At 41.4% G+C, this 20,801-nt stretch overlaps 1 protein-coding gene across 1 annotated transcript in view; it reads right to left on the reverse strand.

The window, feature by feature from the left end:
* Positions 1-14,305, reverse strand: part of TBC1D9 (TBC1 domain family member 9) — a 128,540-nt gene extending 114,235 nt beyond the window's left edge. The window contains exon 1 of the mRNA XM_065903915.1: positions 14,035-14,305. Within this exon, the coding sequence (XP_065759987.1) occupies positions 14,035-14,164 (130 nt within the window). The 5' untranslated portion in view covers positions 14,165-14,305. The remainder of the gene's footprint in view (positions 1-14,034) is intronic.
* Between the last annotated feature and the right edge of the window lie 6,496 nt (positions 14,306-20,801).

Raw genomic sequence — 20,801 nt, forward strand, 5'->3', positions numbered from 1 at the left:
AAGAGATGGGAATACCAGACCACCTTACCTGTCTCCTGAGAAACCTGTATGGAGGACAACAAACAACAGTTAGAACCGGACATGAAACAACAGACTGATTTCAAATTGGGAAAGGAGTATGGCAAGCTGTATATCACCACCCTGTTTGTTTTAGGTCTATGCAGAGTACATCATGCAAAATGGCAGACTGGATGAATTATGAGCTGGAATCAAGATTGCCCGGAGTACTATTAATAACTTCAGATATGCAAATGATACCACTCCAACGGCATAAAGCAAAGAGGAACTAAAGAGCCTCTTGATATGAAAGAGGAGAGTGAAAAAGCTGGCTTAAAACTCAACATTTAAAAACCTGAGATCATGGCGATCAGTCCCATCACTTCACAGCAAATAGATGGGGAAAAAAGTGGAAGCAGTGACAGATTTTATTTTCCAAATTTTAATTTCCATATATTTCCAAATTTTATTTTCTTGAACTCCAAAATCACTTCAGATTGTAACTACAGCTGTGAAATTAAAAGAGGCTTGCTCCTTAGAAGGAAAGTTATGACAAACCTAGACAGCATATTAAAAGGCAAAGACATCTCTTTGCCAACAAAGGTCCTTATAGTTAAAGCTATGGCTTTTCTAGCAGTCATGTATGGATGTGAGAGCTGAAAGATCAAGAAGGCTGAGCACCTAAGAATTGATGCTTTCAAAACTGTGTGAAGACTCTTGAGAGTCCCTTGGACAGCAAGGAGATCAAACCAGTCAATCCTAAAGGAAATAAAACCTGAATATCCATTAGAAGGACTGATGCTGAAGCTCCACCACTTTGGCCACCTGATGCAAAGAGCTGTCTCATTGGAAAAGACCCTGATGCTGGGAAAGGCTGGAAGCAGGAGAAGAAGAGGATGACAGAGGAAGAGGGGGTTGGATGGCATCACCAACTCAATGGACATGAATTAAGCAAATTCTGGGAAATAGGGAAAGACAGGGAAGCCTGAGTTGCTGCAGTCCACGGAGTCACAAAGAACCGAGCATGACTTAGCGACTGAACAACAATAATATATAAAATAGATAACTAAAAAGGTCCTGTGGATAGCACAGGGAACTCTACCCAACACTCTGTAATGGCCTATATGGGAAAATAATCTAAAAACTAATTCAATTTGCTCTACAGCAGAAACGCAACATTGTAAATCTAACATACTCCAGTTTAAAAAATAAATAATAAAATGAGTCCCCTCTGCACATGAGGCTTCCCTGGTGGCTCAGTGGTAAAGAATCCGCCTGCAGTGTAGATGTGCGATGGACCCCTGGGTTGGGAAGATCCCCTGGAGGAGGAAATGGCAACCCACTCCCAGTATTCTTGCCTGGAGAATCCCATGGACAGAGGCGCCTGGCCGGCTACCGTCCACGGGTCACAAAAGAGTCGGATACAATGGAACACACACGTACACACATGCACACCTCTGTGTGTGATGATGCCAAAGAAGAAAATAACCGCAATATCCCTAAAAAAGGAAGTCAACCTCATTCTCTCAAATTCTGAAAGGAAAGCTTGGAGTACATTTTCTCTTCCCTTCTTTTGGAGATCCATTTACAAACCACCCAGAAGATGTCAAAAGCCATCTCAAATCCTACACACATCACACATATTCGTTCTTAGAGCTGCTTTGAAGAAAAAGGTAAAGTCTCAAGACAAATTGGAACGGCTGACTAAATCATTCTTGGACAAAATTCTCTTAAAGTGATAAGCAGAGGGGGAGGAATTCATGGAACAAGCAAGCAACATCTGCTTTTGTCTAACCATGCTTCTTGCCAGCAGCACTTGCTTATTAAGTAAGTGACTGAGCCACTGCATGCACAGCTATAGACCACTCTCCACCCCAACACTCAGTCACATCAGGCTCCATTAGGCACGAACACACTTTAGTGCCTTTTACATATAGTAATCTACAAGGAAAAACGTTAATTGCTAAGTGCAACAAGGAGCAACTTTACTAATACTTACAAATTGGCAAGATGAGTATTTCACCCTAAAAATAGGCACCTGTTAACTAGTGAGGGCTTCTAGAACATTTGCTTTGTTATCTCTCCTTCACTACTGGGAGTTCTTTGACTAGGAAGGAAGTTTTCCTCCACCTGGCTGGATCTAAAAATTAAAGCTGACATACTAAGAGGGGAAAACCATGCAAACTGTATTAAATTTGTACATGTACATGAGAACCTACACAAGAGAATGAAGATCCAAAGAAGAGGCCAGAGAAGGAAGCTCTTACAGTTTTTAGACAAAGAAACATTTGTGAAGAATTGGCAAGACAAAGGGATTTGAACTAGGGGTCTAGTTCCACTAGGGCGAGCTAATCCTTATACTCTTTAACTAGGAGGATAAGTGTTCAACAAGGTTTATTTGCAGAGTCCTCTGGTGCTAGCTCTGGGCTGATAAGAGTATTTCTAGCAAAAAGAAAATTTATTTCCTACCTTTAGGCAGGAGAGGGGGAGCTTTTTCTATGTTTGAATGTGAAAGTGTTGGTCGCTCAGCTATGTCAGACTCTTGGTGACCCCACGGACTGTAGTCTGCCAGCCTTCTCAGGCCATGGAATTCTCACTCCAAGAATACTGGAGGGAGTTATCACTCCCTTCTCCAGGTGATCTTCCCGACCCAAGGATCAAACCTGGGTCTCCTGGGTTGCAGGCAGAGTCTATGTTTACTGCTTCTTAATTGCCTTCCTTTATCAAATGGTGCGTTTCCCTAGTTGCGATGGTCTCCATGTGATGCAGAAAGTTCAATTCCCAGTCTAGGGCTAATCTCAGATCAGAACACTGGGATACAGTCTGAGTCTGTACCAGTATCACCCCCATGTCTATGTTCTTAGCTCTCCAAAATCTGTTCATCCCAGTTTGATTGCTAGGTTAGTAATGGATCAGCAAGAAAACTCGCCTTTTCTTTCTTTTGTACCTTTATAAAGTTCAGCCTTGGAAACACAGTCAGTACTCAACACATTTCTGAAAGAACAGCTTTTAATTTTGGGTAATGAGAAATTGAGACTATCACATATTTGGTTTGGGGTAATGAGAAGCTGTCTCAATCTCTTGGTTACGTCCTCTAACTTAAAGCACCTACATTCTAACTCACCTGGGATCCATAAGCTCCTAAAACTGCATGTAAAATTTTTCAGTGTTTTCATTTTTCTGAAGGTAGAGTCAATCACTTTTACTAGCTTCTCAAGGGGGACAAATGAGGAAAATAAAGCCAACCTATATCACTATAGTTAGTCTGGTAAAGAAAGATCCAGACATAAATAGGCCCCCACTCACTAGCTGTGTGACCCATGGCAAGTCACTCAGTTTCTTTAATGCTTTACTTTCCTTTTCTATAAAATGGAGATAATAGTAGCACCACCTTACAATGGGAGGCAAGGTAATTCGCATGACAACCCACTACTGAGGACAGCTATACAAATGGGACAAAAATATACTTAAAAATATCAAAGAATTAAAAAGAGACAAATTACTTCACCCGGGAAAGTAGCTCAGAGACAAGAACCCGACTTGTTGGGGCAGGGGGAGGGGGGATGCACTATTATTTGCTTCTCCCCAAAGGGGCTTCTGAGTGGCTGAGACTCTGGATGTGCTTTTAGCAGAATTTAGTAGCTTCCCTGGTGACTCAGGTGGTAAAGAATCCATCTGCAATGCGAAAGACTCAGGTTCAACTCCTGGGTCAGGAAGATGCCCCGGGGAAGGGCATGGCTACCCATTTCGGTGTTCTTGCCTGGAGAATCCCACGGTCAGGGGACCCTGGTGGGCTACAATCCGTGGGATTGCAAAGAGCTGGACAAGACTGAAAGACTAACGCTTTCACTTTCATGCAGAATTAGAGACTGGGAAGACAAAGAAAGCTATCAGAACCAGCAAAAAGTTGGGAAGGTGATGATGCTCTCTACAACCTAATCATAAATGCATATCTTAAGTAGGCAAAACTCCCCAGGCTAGAATTCACTTTTGATATACAGCAACACCTAAAAATAGTTATTTTGGTTTGCAACTGGAAGGAAAAAACTCTCTCTTACACCACCTTCTATTTCAGATTACTTCTGCAAAGAGTTAAGTACAATGTCCAGTACATAATGAAAAGTAACCAGGCATCACAGCACGAATAAAAATTAGAAGAAATGACAGGCAATAGAACAGACCTACTTGGGCTCAAGATACTGCAGCTCACAGAAACTTTAATGAATGGGTAGGCTTAACAGATTAAATACAGGTAAACAGACAGCAGAAGAAAATAACTAAATGAACCAAGTAAAATTCAGAAAGTAACAGACACAGAGGATACGTTGATGTCTAACATACATGTAATCAGAGTTCCAGAAAGAAAGAGTAAGAGAACAGGGGGAAAACAATATTTGAAGAGGCAGCTGATGAAGTTTACAAAGCTAATAACGATGGATCAAAGAAGTCCTACCACCTCATGCAGTGTTTTTTAAAAATCAACAAATAGCTGGATCCTATCAAAACTGTAGAAAACCATGGTCAAAGAGAAAACTATAAAAGCAGTTGGAGAAAAAGACATATTCTTACAAAGAAGCAATCATCAGAGTGACAGTTTACTTTTCCAGAAAAAGAAAAGACAAATCAGAAGACAAAGTAACAGTATCTTAACCAAGTTTTAAAGAATTAACTGCCAACCATTCAAACCAGAAATGTACTTTAAGAATGAAAGCATAATGAATACATTTTCAGCTATTAAAAAAACCTGAGAGAATCTGTCACCAGTAGACTCTCACTAAGGGAAGAATAAAGGATGTTTTTCAGGCAGCATAAAAATGATTCCAAAAAAAAGTACAGAAAAGAGGAAAGAACAACAAAAATGGTAAACATATGCAGAAGTCTAACTGAATACAGACTTTAAAAAGTAGTAGTAACGATATGTTCTTGTGTTGAAAATTTATAAAAAATAAAATACGTTACAACCATGGCATACAAATTGCAGAATGGGGGGTTAAATAGAGTTAAAGACGTCAAAGTCCTTGTATTATCCAGGAAAAGATTAAGAGTGCCAATTTTAAAAAATGTTTAATAAAATGATAATGCCAGTTAACAATACATATTAAGTCAAGAATGCATTATAATCTCCAGAGTAACCACTAAAAGAATAGAGAAGTGAATATAAAACTTCTAAAAGAGGCTTCAAAATGTAAGCATTAAAAAATATATATAAAACAAAACAAAATGGGACATCCCTGGTGGTCCAGAGGCTAAGACCCCATGCTCCCAATGCAGAGGACCTGGGTTCCCTGGTCAAGAAACTAGATCACACATGCCCCAACTAAGAGTTCACATGCCACCAGATGGAGTCAAGTAAGTAGATAATTTTTTAAAAGAACAAAACAAAAACCCATATTCTACCAAAGGCAAGGAAGGAAGGCAAAAAAGAACACTGAGCAGACAGAAAAAATAGAAAGCATTTAATCACTGCAGATGGTGACTGGAGCCATGAAATTAAAAGACGCTTGCTCCTTGTAAGGAAAGTTATGACCAACCTAGACAGCTTATTAAAAAGCAGAGACATTACTTTGCCAACAAAGGTCCATCTGGTCAAGGCTATGGTTTTTCCATGGATGGATGTGAGAGTTGGACTGTGAAGAAAGCTGAGCACCGAAGAACTGATGCTTTGGAACTGTGGTGTTGGAGAAGACTCTTGAGAGTCTCTTGGACTGCAAAGAGATCCAACCAGTCCATCCTAAAGGAGATCAGTCCTGGGTGTTCATTGGAAGGACTGATGCTGAAGCTGAAACTCCAGTACTTTGGCCACCTGATGTGAAGAGCTGACTCATTGGAAAAGACCCTGATGCTGGGAAAGATTGAAGGTGGGAGGAGAAGAGGACGACAGAGGATGAAATGGTTGGATGGCATCACCGACTCAGTGAACATGAGTTTGAGTAAATTCTGGGAGTTGGTGATGGACACGAAGGCCTGGCGTGCTGCAGTTCATGGGGTCGCAGAGTTGGACACGACTGAGCGACTGCACTGAAATAAGATAATTAAAACCCAAGTCACACGTATTAATACATTGACTAAATAATCCAATTAAGGTGAAGATTTTCAAACTGGATTGAGAAAAAGAAATAAACATCTACTACTTATAAAGAACATCTAAAATAAATGGCTATGGAAAGGCTGAAAGTAAAAATATGAAAAAGATAACCATACAAACATAAGCCAAATCAATCTCTCGTTAACTATAATGATAAAGCAAAAAGCAATTCTGGAGATATAGACAAACACTCCCTAATGATAAAATGTTCAATCCACCAGAAATATACAATTATAAATGCATACAGTCCTAAAGATAAAGTCTTAAAACACAAAAAGCAAAAATTGGAAGTATACCACAAGGACAAATGGTCTAAAACCATGATTACAGTAGAAGAACTGAACACACCAGCTCAGTCGTGTCTGACTCTCTGAGATCCCATGGACTATACGGTCCATGGGCTTCTCCAGGCCAGAATACTGGAGTGCAGCCGTCTTCCCAACCAGGTCGAGCCTAAGTCTCCCACACTGCAGGCGGATTCTTTATCAGCTGAGCCACCAGGGAAGCCCAAACAGAAGCAGCAAAGCTGGCCGACAGAATAAAGAGAGCAATTATACAGCAACTGCAGAACACATTATTCTTCTCAAGCACAACACGTAACATTTACAAAGACTGACCATCAGCAGGGAATAAAACAAATCTTACTAAGTTTCAAAGCACTGAAGTCAGTGCAGGTGAAGCCATGCTTAGAAGGAAAATTATCTAAAATGTATATATTAGAAAACAAGACTGAATATCAATTAACTAATATCATTTTCAAAAACTAGAAAATAGCAATACATACCCAAAGGAAACAGAAAGAATAATTAATGACAGATATTAATGAAGTAGAAAATAAATGTAAACAAAAAAGATCAACAGGTCTAGAAGTTGATTCTTTACAAAAAGACAAAATTGATAAATTCCTAGAAAGATTAAGAAAGAAGGCACAAATAACCAGAAAGACTGATTAAGAAAGAAGGCACAAATAACCAATGTCAAGAATAAAAAAGGAGGCTATTACTGTACATCCTACAGACATTAAAAACATGAGAATATCTTTAACAAACTTAAGCCAATATAGTTGAAGATCTAGGATGAAAAATTACAAGAAATAAACTTATAAAATTGACAGTAAAAGAAAAAATTTTAAACATCTGAATGCTATAATACCATTCAACAAACCCAAAAAGGACACTTCAAGGCCAGACAACTTCACCTGTGATTTTTGCCAAACATGTCAAGGTAAAATAATACTACTATCACAAAAACTCTTCCAGAACTCCACAACTCACTTTTAAGGTCAGTATAATTTGATACCAAAATTTGACAAGGATGTTAAGAAAAAGAAAAATTATAGGACTATTCTACTAACTTATTAAGATGTAAAAATTCTAAATAAAAGATTAGCAAGTGATATCAATGAACATATAAAAAATAACATCATAGCCATGTTGGATTATTTTATATATGCAAGTTTGGTTTGACATCTGAAAATCAGTAAATAAGTCAACACACTAACAGAATAAAAAAGAAAAATCAAATGATTACCTTAATATATATAGAAAAGCATTTGAAACAATTCAGCATCCACATATAACTAAAAACTTTTGGCAAACTAAGGATAAGAACTCCCTCTGAATGAAAAGAAAAACTGATGTAGCATTATGAAAAACAATACGGAGATTCCTTAAATAAATAAAAACAGTTACCATATGATCCAGCAAAACCACTCTTGGGCATATATCCAAAGAAAATTATAATTTGAAAAGATAACATGCACCCCAATGTTCACTGCAGCACTATTTACAATAGCCAAAACATGGAAGCAGCCTAAATGTCCTCTGACAGATGAAGGAATAAACAAGATGTGATATACATACACAATGGAATATTACTAAACCACAAAAAAGAATGAAATCATTCCAATTGCAGCAACATGGATGTATGTACGGGCTATCATACTATGTGAAGACAGAAAAAGAAAAATATCACATGATATCACTTATATGCAGAATCCCAAAAAATGACACAAATGAACTTATTTACTAGCAGAAACAGACTCACAGCAAAAACAAACTTATGGTTACTAAAGTGAAAGGCAGGGGGCAGTTTGGGATTAACATATACACACTACTAAATCTAAAATAAATATTCAACAAGGACCTACTGTATAACACAGGGAACTACATTCAATATCTTTCAATAATCGATAAGGGAAAATAATCTGAATATATGCATATATTTAGCACATATATGCATACATATATATGTATGCATGCTTAGTTGCTCAGTTGTATCCAACTCTTGGCAAACCCATGGACTGTAGCCCACCAGGCTCTTCTGTCCATGGGATTGTCCAGGCAAGAACACTGAAGCGGGTTGCCATTTCCTACATACATACATATATATATATATAAATAACTAGAATTAATTTCATAAATTAGCTAGGTTCTGGATACAAAGTCAATTAAATATATATATATATGTGTGTATATATATATATATATATATATATTTCTATAGATTAGCAAAGAACTTAGAAAAAAATTTAAAAAGAAACAATATAGAGCAGAGTAAAAAATATCTAGTAACAAATCTAATACAAGGTGTGAAAGACCTTTAGAGAAAACTATGAAATATCTTTGAAAGACATTTTGAAAGATCTAAATAAATAGAGGAAAATACCATGTTCATAGACCAGAAGATTCAACATTATGAAGATATTAATATTGTCCATTTATTTATAAACAATGCAATCTCAGTCAAGATCACAACAGTGTAAGTTTTTATTGTTGTGGTTGTTCTGTTTTGGTGGAACTTAGTAGCCGATTCCAAAATGTTCTGTAAATGTAAAAGAGAATACCCAAGAAACTCTTAAAGGACAAAATAAGAGGACTGGGTCTAATGAATATAAACTCTTGTTATAAAACTGCAGTGTGCTATTGGTGCAAAAATATTGTCACAAACAGAAGAAATGGACTAGAGAGCCCAAACACATATTGGAGCCCTTGATTTACGAACACGGTAGCCCCACAGGGGCAATCTTGTAAGAAGAGACTGAGAACAGAATGGACTCAGCAGTAGATCATGCTGGGCCAACGGGATGTCCATAACACTCCTTAAAGTAAAACTTTAACCCTATCTCACACAGTATGCAAAAGTTCATTCCCAGTGAATAAAGTTGGGAGTAAATAAAACATGGGGGTTAAAACAGAAAAGCTTTGGACTTCCCTAGTTATCCACTCGTTAAAACTCTGTGCTTTGCGCTTCCATGGCAAGCGGTGCAGGTTTGAGTACTGATTGGGGAAGTTCCCCATGCACATGGTTACAGCCAGAAAATAAAAAACAAAAAACATCTGAAAAGTTTCTAGAAGATAACATAGAAGTCTATGTTTATAACCTCAGAGTAAGAAAAGACTTACTGCACAGGACACAATAAAACACTAACCATAAAGAAAAAGACTCTATTAAGGACTTGGTTTTTTAAAATTAAGAACATCTTTTCATCCTCAAGGATGAATGGAATGGGCAAGCAACTGAACAGGCTGTGCCACATGTATAGCCAACAATGAGCTCATATTCAGAATATATTTTAAAATACCTACAAATCAGTAAGAAAAAAACCCAAACAACCCAAATGCAAAGTGGTCAAGAGACCTGAACACTCATATCACAAAATGAGAAGGTGCTCAAACTCATCAGTAAGGAAAAAGCAAATTAACTCCACAATGTGACACTGCTGCAAAACCACCACAGAGGCTAAACTTACAAAGACTGAGTGTTGGCAAGGATAAGGAGCAAGGGAAAATTCCCATTTGCTGTGGGTGGGAGTATGTTGGTACAACTACTTTGGAAAACAGTTTGGTATCATCTATGAAAGTTGATGAGGCACATAATCTACAATCTAACAATTCCTCCCCTGGGTGCATGTCCACAGGCACCAAAAAACACAAACAAGAATTGCTCCAAGGAAGAGCCATTTAGGACTCCATGATGGATCTGTCTCTTTGACTATAACCTTTGCTTTTCATTGCTTTTGTTATTGTAATCACACATAATGACCTGCTTCAGGGAGCCCTGTGGCTCTGCCTAAAGAGATTAACACATCCCCTCCCTGAGGTTGACCATTCCAGGAGATACTTGCAAGATAATAGTCTTTACTTCCTTCCCTTCTCAGTCCTAGAAAAGAACTGGATTCCAGACCCCAACAAGATGTTTATCTTGAGACATTAATCTGCCATCTTGTCTGTCAGCCATGTTTCTGAATAAAGTTGTTTTCCTTGCCTCAACACCTCATCTCTTGGTTAACTGGCCTGTTGTGCAGCAGAATGACAACTACCACCTTATCCACAGACCCTAAATAACCATCCAAGGTCCTTCAACAGAACAATTGATAAATTTGGCTAACAGTTTTCCACACAGTGTGGGGAAATGAATTCCAGTCACAAAGAATCTAGACACATGTCAATACATAATCCATGATGCCATTCATTCCTTGATCAAAAAAGACAAGCAAAATCAAAATCAAAATATTGTATTTACAGATAGGCTCTTTGTCACAAAAACTATAAAGAAAAAGGAAGAAGTGTTTACCAAAAAAACATCAAGATAGGTTTTTTGTTTGTTTTTTTACCTTCGGTTGATAATGAGCAGTGATTGGGAGAAGGCCACATAAGGGAATTCTGAGGCCTTGCAGTGTTCCATTTTTTATAGTGGTGGTGGTTACAAGGTGTTACTTGTGATAAGTCACTGCACTCTGCATTTCTATTTTGTGCATATATGTGTATGAAATTCCAGTTGCTGCTGCTAAGTCGGTTCACTCTGTGCGACCCTAAAGATGGCAGCCCACCAGGCTACTCTGTCCTTGGGATTCTCCAGGCAAGGATACTGGAGTGGGTTGCCATTTCCTTCTCCAAAGGATGCATGCATGCTAAGTCGCTTCAATCGTGTCTGACTCTGCCTGACACTATGGACAGCAACCCACCAGGCTCCTCTGTCCACGGGATTCTCCAGGCAAGAATACTGGAGTGGGTTGCCACTTCCTTCTCCAGAAATTTCAGTTAAAGGGCATTAATAAATCAAATGCATGTACAATCTTAAAAAGAAAAAAAATCTCATTATGTCAATACCTATGTATTGTTTGGAATCAAAAAGATTATACTCTTAAGGGGGAAGGCGAGTATCCTCACTGTGGCCCATTATTTTTTATAGCTTTGGTGCCAACATCTTACCAAGCACCCTGGACCACTGAGCGCTTCTGACTAGTTCAGGTTACCTACTCACCCATCATGCATTTGATCAGCACTGGTCCAGATAAGCACATTACATAAGGGTCCTGAGATCTTCCGGAACATCTCCGATAACTGATACCCAACACTTGCTCTTCCTTCCTCTCCTCACAGGCTGATTTTCTTTCTTCAGGTCTCAGCTCCAGTGTCATTTCTACAGGAACCTCTCCTTCCTCCCACTCCCACCAGGAAAGGGGTAACCTACATGGTATTCCTCTCCTTGGACTTCAGCGCTGGTCATTCTCAGTTTGCACCTATCTCCCAGATCCATTCCTGGGAGGCTGAGTCCTCGATACTAGGACAGCCCATCCATCCAGTTTCTCTTGGGTCCCACAGATGAGAGGCAACAGCAGAAACTTGGAGGCAGGGAGAAGATAGAAGCTGGACATGTCCTCCACATCCCCATTTTACTGGGGTCTCTGTTCTTAGGGGTGGCAGTTTCTCTGGAGGCCCAAACTGTTCCTTCCTGGCTTGGGTTCACTTGGTCTCCAGCAGTATCATTCTTGCCACCTTCTCTGTGTCTTTCACTGGTTCTGGTAACCCTGCCTCCATCTAAGATGCCTTTTCATTAAACTCTCTTCGTTTGAACTAGGTTAGATTGTTTTCTGCTAAGACAGTGGCAATTTTATATTAATTTATATAGGCTAATTTTCTCAGCATCTGTCTTCTCCCAATAGGCTGTGAGCTTCATGACACTGGTACTTCAGAAGTGACTAACCAATGTTTTAAATGATACGGTGAGTTAATAAATGCATGCGTGAGCCCACATTAGAAATGAAATACTATGCATTATACAAGGATTTCAAAAATGTCCTTGCTTCATTTGATATGGCACCAATTTATCTGGGGAAACATTTTTCCTATGTTGATTGAAAATAACCTTTATTTACAGGAATATTTTTACTGATTTCAATTATTCTAGCAATAACTGTTAACAGGTATAATTTTTCAATTAAGAAGATAAGTTTATCTATCTGTAATAAGTCATCAAGGATGAGAGTGGATTGAGTTAGTGGGAGTTAGCGGGAACACAATAAAAACGTTAACTGGAAAAAGATTTAGGGACTTTCCTGGTGGCCCAATGATTGGGACTTTGCCTTCCAATCCTTGATAGGGGAGCTAAGACCCCACAAACCTTCAGGCCAAAACACCAAACCATAAAACAAAAACAATACTGCAACAAATCCAATAAAGACTTTTCAAATGGTCCACATCAAAAACAAACTCTTAAAGAAAAGGAAGGCTTTGCACCTTATTTTTTATAACCTATTGCAAATGACTCTAGAAAATAAATATTCAGTAGTTCATGGTGTGAGAAGGGTTATCTCCAGGCTGGAAATGTTAATACAATAAACTATCTACTCTACATTGCTGCTTTAGACTTAAAGGACAATCTGGGCTGATACCAATATTAAATATGCAAGTTTCATATTAATACATATAGTTAAACAACTTCTACAAAATGAACTGGAAAATACTGATTCTAGGACACTAGTCAGAATTTCTGGAACACAATCTGGAGCTCCGCAGATTCCCTTCTTTTATGGCAGAAAAAGTGCAGAAAAATCAGATTACTTAGAGGTGGTCTGATGCATTCGCAAGGTCTTTCAAACCAGTAGCTACGGTCCAGTGTGATCCTTGAATTTCAATCTTGAGAAAACCAGTTCGCACAGCAGAATCACAACTAAATACATACTATGTCAAGAATTTTTAGTTTATAGCAAGGCGTTTTGGAAAGCAACAATTTGCAAGCTCCAAGTGGGAGATGTATTCTGAATTCTGAAGAGATCAAGGTTCACCTCTTTCCTGCAATCACTCTCCTGTTTTTTCTGCTAACTTTTTCATTGTAAAAAATATCCCTATTCTGTTCATTCAAACCAACAGAGAGAGGGCAGGGTCCCATTTCTCTAGTACAGTATGAGTTCAAGATTATCTGTCATCTCCCGCCACCCAAGATAGTTAGTAAAGGAAGACCTTGCTGATGTCTTGGGATAGGGTGGTAGGGGTCTGGTTTTACAAACTGGAATGAGATGGCATGGTTTTAGTACTAGTCACAATATAAAATACCTCGTGAGGGGGTTTGGGGAAGTGATTGAGTTAAAACAGTTAAAATGCAGTTACATTTCTAATTACTTTACAACCAGATAACTTGCTTTGTTATGCCTAATTAGGTGCAACAACAACAATATTCCTTTTTCCTCCCTTTTTCCTTTTCTCTTCAGTCATAACTAACATAGGAAATGACCAAACCAGCTCTTTACTGATTGCTTCCCAGGAAACAAAAGAGCATTTTATACCTGATCCTGCCATTACCAGTAAAGAGAATGAAGCAAAAATTAACTGCCCTTCACCTCTCCTGCCCATACGGGAAGTACAGCATTCAGTTCCTAGGCACTGATGCTCCCCTCACCCCAGACTCCCTCATCTCCATTCTCATCAACACCACCCACAGACCGGGCGCCCGGTACACGAAGGGCCCCGTCGCCCGACAGGGTTAGCAAAAAACAGCACCTCATTCAGTCTGAATATGACGACTCCCGATGTTTTCCACGCAGCAAAGCGGGGCGAGCGGCCCAGCCCCTAGGGACAGGGCGGCGTCTCGGGTGCCCGCAGCCCAGGACCGCGGGCGGCGCCGCAGCGCTCCCGGCCCCCCACCCGCAGGGACCGGCCGCAGCTCCTTACCCGCCAGTCCGCCGCCGCCGCCTCCATCGCCCGAGTGCCCCTTCCTCCGCTGCAGGATGAAGTAAGGGTTGGCTCTCTCGGTGATCCACAGCGCGTTGGCCAGCAGCACCTCTTCGGGGTTCACCCACATGTTCCCTGGCGCCGCGGGCTCCCTTACAATGGGGCGGCGGGTCGGGTCCGGCACGCACCGGCGCGCAGTCCCGGGCACACGCGCGCCCGCCCGCCTGCCCGCCAGCTAGGTGCGGCGGCGGAGAGCGACTTCACCAGGGGGCGGCCGGCGGGGCCCGGGCCACAGCGAAGCCCCCGCGGGCGGCCGGGGAGGACGGCGAGGACTCGGGCGCCGCGAGCAGCATCCTCTCCGCGGCGCCGCCGCCTCCCGCGAGCCCGCGGCCGCAGACTCCCGGGCCCCTTGGCTCCGCCGCCGGGTCGGGGCCCACGGCAGCGGGAGGAGCGAGAGGAGGGGGAAGGAGAGCGGGAGGAGGAGGAAGTGGTGTGGCTCAGCCGCGGGATCCGGCTCGGCAGCTGGCGGGGCTGCGGGCGACTCGCGCTGATCCTGCCCCGCGGGTCGGGCGGAGCTGGGCTGGGGTGCGGCTGCTCCCGCAGCGCCCACCCGGGGTCCCGGCCGCCTGCGTCTCCAGCCGCTCAGAGCCCTCCAGGGCACGGCGCGAGAAGACTCCGCCTGGGGGCCGCTCGCACCCTCGGCGAAGCCCAGCTCCCGGCTGGAAGGACGCTCCGGACACTGCGAATGAATGACGGCAGCGCGGCTCGCTAGGAGCGAGCCCCGGCGACACCAGCTTCCGCGGATGCGAGTCCTCCGCGGGCCCGGCGAGCCGAATCAGGCCGCTGCAGCTGGCTTTGGGCGAACCTTCTGGGGACCGGGTGGCGAGCACTCGGCCCCACGCCCATCCCAGCAGCTAGGACGCTGCCAGCCTCCGCGGGGCGTGTGTGCGCGCGCGCCGTGTGTGTGTGTGTTTATGGTTGACGATCAGTAAGCTGGCGCCACCCCTCTTCCCAAGAAATGTGTTTCAAGCTCCCAGACTTGGAGCTAGAGACAGAGGTCGGAAGTGGACGCAGCCAATGGTTGCTGGTGTTTTTGTTTCCTACATCCCTAGGCAAGTCATGCGCCAAACTTGTCACCGCCTGTAGCTCCGCCCCCACTCCATTCCATTGTAATTAAAATGGCCCAGCTAAGTGCATTACATCACTTCTTTCCTTGACCTGTAGGGCTTGAGCAAATAGCGAAGTTGGAAGCAGCCCCAACGCTTAGAGCAACTAATTCACCCCACAGCTGTCCTTATGTGAAGCGTTTGGCGCTTCGAGGACCGGATATGGCAGGATTCAAGGATTTATCCACATGTAATGAATGGATTTAAATTTTTTAAAAGAATCATTGTAATTAGAGACACACAAACCAGGCCATCTTTATTTCTAGGCAATTTTGCTCTCCCCGGGTATTTCAAGTCTCTTTGTAGTGATCACAGCCGACCCACCTACCTATCTGATGACCTTTTTTTCTCTTCTGTTTTACACCTAGAAAATCTGTAGATAGCTCAGCAAAGAGTCTTCTCTTGACGGGTGATGGGAATTTAGTAAGCTGTTTTGTTGTGGAAGTTGGACAGTTCTAAGGACTTCTCCTTTTCCCAATGAGCAAAGCATTCAAATGAGGCTTTCTGGTGTGGACTTCACATTTTTTACCTACACAGCTCTCACTTGGACTGCTGGATTCCTGCAAATGGCCAAATGGCACATCCCAGACATTTTAACGAGACTGCCTCTGCACCTGTTGATTTCCTACTCAGTGGGCTCTCAAGAAGCAGAAGTCTCCCTTTAGGTTATCACATTGACTGACCTTCTGCCTCTTTAGGAAGCATTTAGATTGCTAGACATTTGTGGGAATGTCACACCTTTAACACAGACTCAAAAATGTCATCTGGCACCTTTGGTCAATATATGGTGACCTCAGTCATAAAAGTTGATTCCAAATTTTTAAAAAACCAATCAGATTGCAAATCATACATGTGTAAAATTGTATTAATCTTATATTTATATAATATCAATATTTTGAAGTGCTTCCATAGATATTCTTTTGTTTAAAATTAGCGATTTTAAAACTCCGCTAAGTGCTTTCATGGGCTTCCCTGGTGGCTCAGTGGTAAAGAATCTGCCTGCCAATGCAGGACAGACGGGTTCGATCCCTGGGTCAGGATGATCCCATGGAGTAGGAAATGGTAACCCACGCCAGTATTCGTGCCTAGAAAATCCCACAGATGGGGAGGCCTGGCAGGCTACAATCCATGGGTCACAAAAGAGTCGGACAGGACTTAGCAACTAAAAAACACCAACAAGTGCCTTCCTTCATTCTATTAGTTGTTTCATGTGGGATCTAGTTGAACAACCAGGGCTTGAACCCAGGCTTCCTGCATTGGGAGCATGGAGTCTTAGCCACTGGCCCACCACGGAAGTCCCAGTGCCTTCATACCATCTTTTAGAGTGTCCTTGTCATACTGCTCAAAGTTATAGCTTGAATCTCTACCCTAGACCTACAGTGTGATCTTAGTTTAGCACTTTTTGTCTATTGGTACTAAAGTGTCATTTACTTATATAATTCTTGTGTTCATTCACTGAATCATTCAAAGTGTAATTATTGAGTGTCTTCTCAACTCTAGGCACTAGGGATAACAAGTGAACAAAACATACCAAAATCTCTGTCATCACCAAGATTAAGATGTAAAGTTAATAATTTAAAAAAAAATTTACAAAAATTTGCTTTGAGAACAAGATTGAACACCAAGAGGAAGGAAGAAAAAATTTTAAGCCCTTAGCTATTTTCTGGCTTTTTTTTCTTTTCTTTTTTCTTTTTTTTTTTTTTAAGACTTAAGAGCACATTCTGTCCAGGAAATCAGGGCTTCCGTTTCACAGCTGGTTCGGTGGTAAAGAATCTGCCTGCCAACGCTGGAAACACGGGTTAGATTCCTGGATCAGGAGGATCCCCTGGAGGAGGAAATGGCAACTCACTCCAGTATTCTTGCCTGGAAAATTCCGTGGACAGAAGAGACTAGGAGGCTACAGTCCATGGGATTGCAAAGAGTCAGATACAACTGAGCATGCACGCACATAGTAAAAGAACATTGCAAAGAACCAAAGAAATTACAGGAAGTTTATGGCAGCTTGCTGGTCTCATGCTGTTTACTGCTCACTTATTAAAATGTAGCTTGGTTAAAAAAAAAAAAATCAAATACACCTGAACTAGAAATGACAGATAGAGAACCTAATTAATCCAACCAGTTCCTCAGCAAATTAGGGGAGTATTTTTAACTTTCAACTCACTTTCATTGGTTTTAAGACCAAGGATTGTCTCAAACCACTTAAAGAAGCATTCAACAGACACCTAGATAAGATAGGAGTAAATGACTTCACAGTCTTTGTATCAACTGTCTCCTCCCTCCTCCTTCCCCATCCCCATGGAAAAAGTCTACTCCAATAGAGTTCTGATGGGCCCCATTGGGGCAATCTACTTAGTGGACAGATCTGATTGAAGCAAAACTGTGAGGATGGTAAATTTGTCTGACATCTCTCTTCCTGGTTCTTACATGTTTCAATCTTTCCTGCTTTTTCACCTTCACAGTGCCTCCCTATCCTCACGCTTTGCCCAATAAATCCTCTACTTTGTCTACTAGGACTTGCCTACCATTGAAAATACCGTGGAGTCTTAAGAACTTTATTTCTGCCCTTCCCCACCTCTCAACGCTAGTGCCCATGCCTTCATAGCCCAGTTCTCTGAGAAGTAAGGTGGTGAAAGCTGCAAAACGCTAGTCTTACTAACTATTCCATCACCCAGTAACCCCAGGGATGGTCAGGTCAGTAGACAATTCACTTCTAATTTCAGCAAAGAGAATTCACCCAAGAGATTAATAAAATGCTAAAGAAACCAACTCCTTCCCTTGTCTTCTAGCTAAAGGTAAACTGTCAACAAGGATTTTTTTTTTTCACTGCCCAGACCTACTTGGTCCAACTTGGAAGGGCAATAGTTCTAGGAGAGTATTTGTAATTTCTAGTATCCAGTGAGATAGAAGGAGAATGGTGACCAGTTGGGATGGGGAAGTGTAATATTGTTTCAAAGATCCAAGCCTTTGCAGTAGCTTTGATATCTGATACAGAGACCTTCACAGTCGATCTGAGTTGCTCATCCAACTGGAAAAACTAGACCAGACAGTCACTACAACCGTGTTCTCTGCAAGTAATGAAGCTAATTGATGATACCAAAGTTGAAGTTTGGTCCTGTCAGCTGTAAGTGGCTGAACAGATCTGCAGCCAGGGCAACCTTATGTATAGTGGGATTCGTGGGGAAAGAGTCTTTGAACTACCTTTGATATCTAATAGTCCTACCTTGCCTCCATTCCGTGAGTCACTCTGCCTTTTGAGTTCTGAGATGCTCTGGAAATCAAACTGACTGAAACATTATCTCTCTTCATGTCAGAGAAGCTATGGCCAGATAACCTGTCACATGCATCTGTGTTCCTGGAGTGAAAGAAGGGTAGAAGACAGCAACCTCTCCAGGGGAGAAAAACGAAAAAAGGTATTAGCGGAGAACTGATTAACTGTCATTTAAGAGGGCACATGTTAATGGCTGGGGAAGAATGACGAGGTAAAGAGCTAAGACCACATGGAAAAGTGAATACATAGTCACCCTATCTCACACTCATCCGCTGCAGGTTCCTTGAGGCCAAGACTGTGGTGAGATCATTCCTGTATCCCCGGGTTTAACACTGGAATCCCTGTAAATATCCAGCTGGGAAACGCTTATAAGACTCCTGAATTTCTAAACTTCAGAAAAGTCTAGTGATTTAGAAAGGAAAGGACCTTTAAGAGACCCTGAGTTGTGTTGACCTCATTTTATATACAAGAAAACTGAAGTTCAGAAAAGGGAAAGGACTTGACTTAAAAACTGATCTTATTATTTAGGAGACTATTATGACCCCCAAACTCAACAGCAATTTTCCCTTCTTTCTGCACTCATTATTTGTCACATTTTTCTCAAGCATTAAAATGCTATATGTTTATATAATGTTTTCGTGGCCATTATCTATCACTGTGGCCTGGGTGTTAGGATCCACTGATTGGCTAGAGCTGAGTCACATCCTTACCCTGAAGAGGTGATGGCAGAGGGTAGGGGTCAGTGGGTTTGGGGTAGTGCCTAAAAGAGTATCAGAAGGACTTCCCTGATAAAGAATCTTCCTACCAATACACAAGACACAGGTTCGATCCCTGATTCGGGAAGATTCCACATGCTGCAGAGCGGCTAAATCTGTGCGCCATAACTACTGAAGCCCATGCTCTGCAACCAGAAAAGCCACTGCAATGAGAAGCCCATACACCACAACTAGAGAGTAGGTCCCACTTGCTTCAACTGGAGAAAAGCCCAAGCAGCAGCACAGACCCAACACAGCCAAAAATAAACAAATAAAATTTTTAAAAAGGATATCAGAGAACGGTTATCAGACAGGTAAAGGACAGTGAGCAAGCCTGCACAAGAGCTCTACTAGAAAACCTACTTTTGACAATTTCTTTTTTCTTTTTCGCAGTTTGTTCTTTAATGACTATATCTTCTTGGTTGTAATATTGTATTGCATAAATATAGCATATTTTGTTTATTGCTAAGAAACCTGGTGGCTTGATCCTTTTGTTAATTAAGGTCAGAGGTCATTTAAGTTACCTTAAAAAAAGAGAAAGAGAGATAGGTTACCGTAAGGCTTAAGTAGACTAAATTAGGACTGGAGACCTTCAGAAAGTTCTGAGACCAGTTTCTGTCCTCTCACTCTCTCTGAATCTCTGCTTCTTTACATGTTATACATTTGCTCTAGTATCTTTTCTCCACCAGCCAACCTCCTTTCCTTACCCAAAGTTTCTGTTCCCTCATAACTCATAACTCATGAGATCCTCTCTGGATCTTTCTGTTGTTGCTTCCAAGCTATAGCTCTTATCACTAATTAAGTAATTTATCCAGATATTTCATAGCTATAACTCATGAGAGAGAAAGTGATGGATGTACCTGATCTTTTCATCCAAGGACCAGGTTGTTGCCCAGCCTGGGATTGGCTGCTGTTTGGTCAGATCACCAAAACATGGCTGCCATGACTGTATGCATTTTTTGTACAACTGATACTTCACAAGTTTTTGCTTAAAGATTATTTTTATTATAAAATGAGTCATTCTGAGAGTTGACTTGGCCTTCAAATACTCTACTGGCTGGGAAATGTCTGAAGTCTCCCCTGTTTTACATAAGCCAAGCAGCCATAGCAATAAAGGCAAAAGCTCTTTAATGTGGTGTATTATTGTGGACTTTAGTGATTCTGAAATAGCCTCCTTATTCCTTTTGGGAAAAAGGTTTGTTTTTCTTCCACAGTTATGCCGCTCTTTTGCCAGTGACTCATTTGTCCATTTTATCTCTCATGAAACAACACACACACACACAAAATCCACTGTGGATAGTATTGGGTTGGCCAAAAATTTCATTTAGGTTTTTCTGTAAGATGGTAAAGAAAAACTCAGATGAGCTTTGTGGCCAGTCCGATATTTCTTCCATCACCACCGGTACTAGTACCACACATGCAAATATAGGTGAAAAGCAGATGGGGACGTTAATCTGTACTAACAGCAGTGTTTTGTTTTGTTCATAATCTGGCTGTGCCACGTCTTTGTTGCAGCATACAGGATCTAGTTCCCTGTAAGTAAGTAAGTGTTAGTTGCTCAATCATGCCCGACTCTTT

This window comes from Muntiacus reevesi, chromosome 13, assembly GCF_963930625.1.
Source record: "Muntiacus reevesi chromosome 13, mMunRee1.1, whole genome shotgun sequence".
Taxonomy (NCBI): Eukaryota; Metazoa; Chordata; class Mammalia; order Artiodactyla; family Cervidae; genus Muntiacus; species Muntiacus reevesi.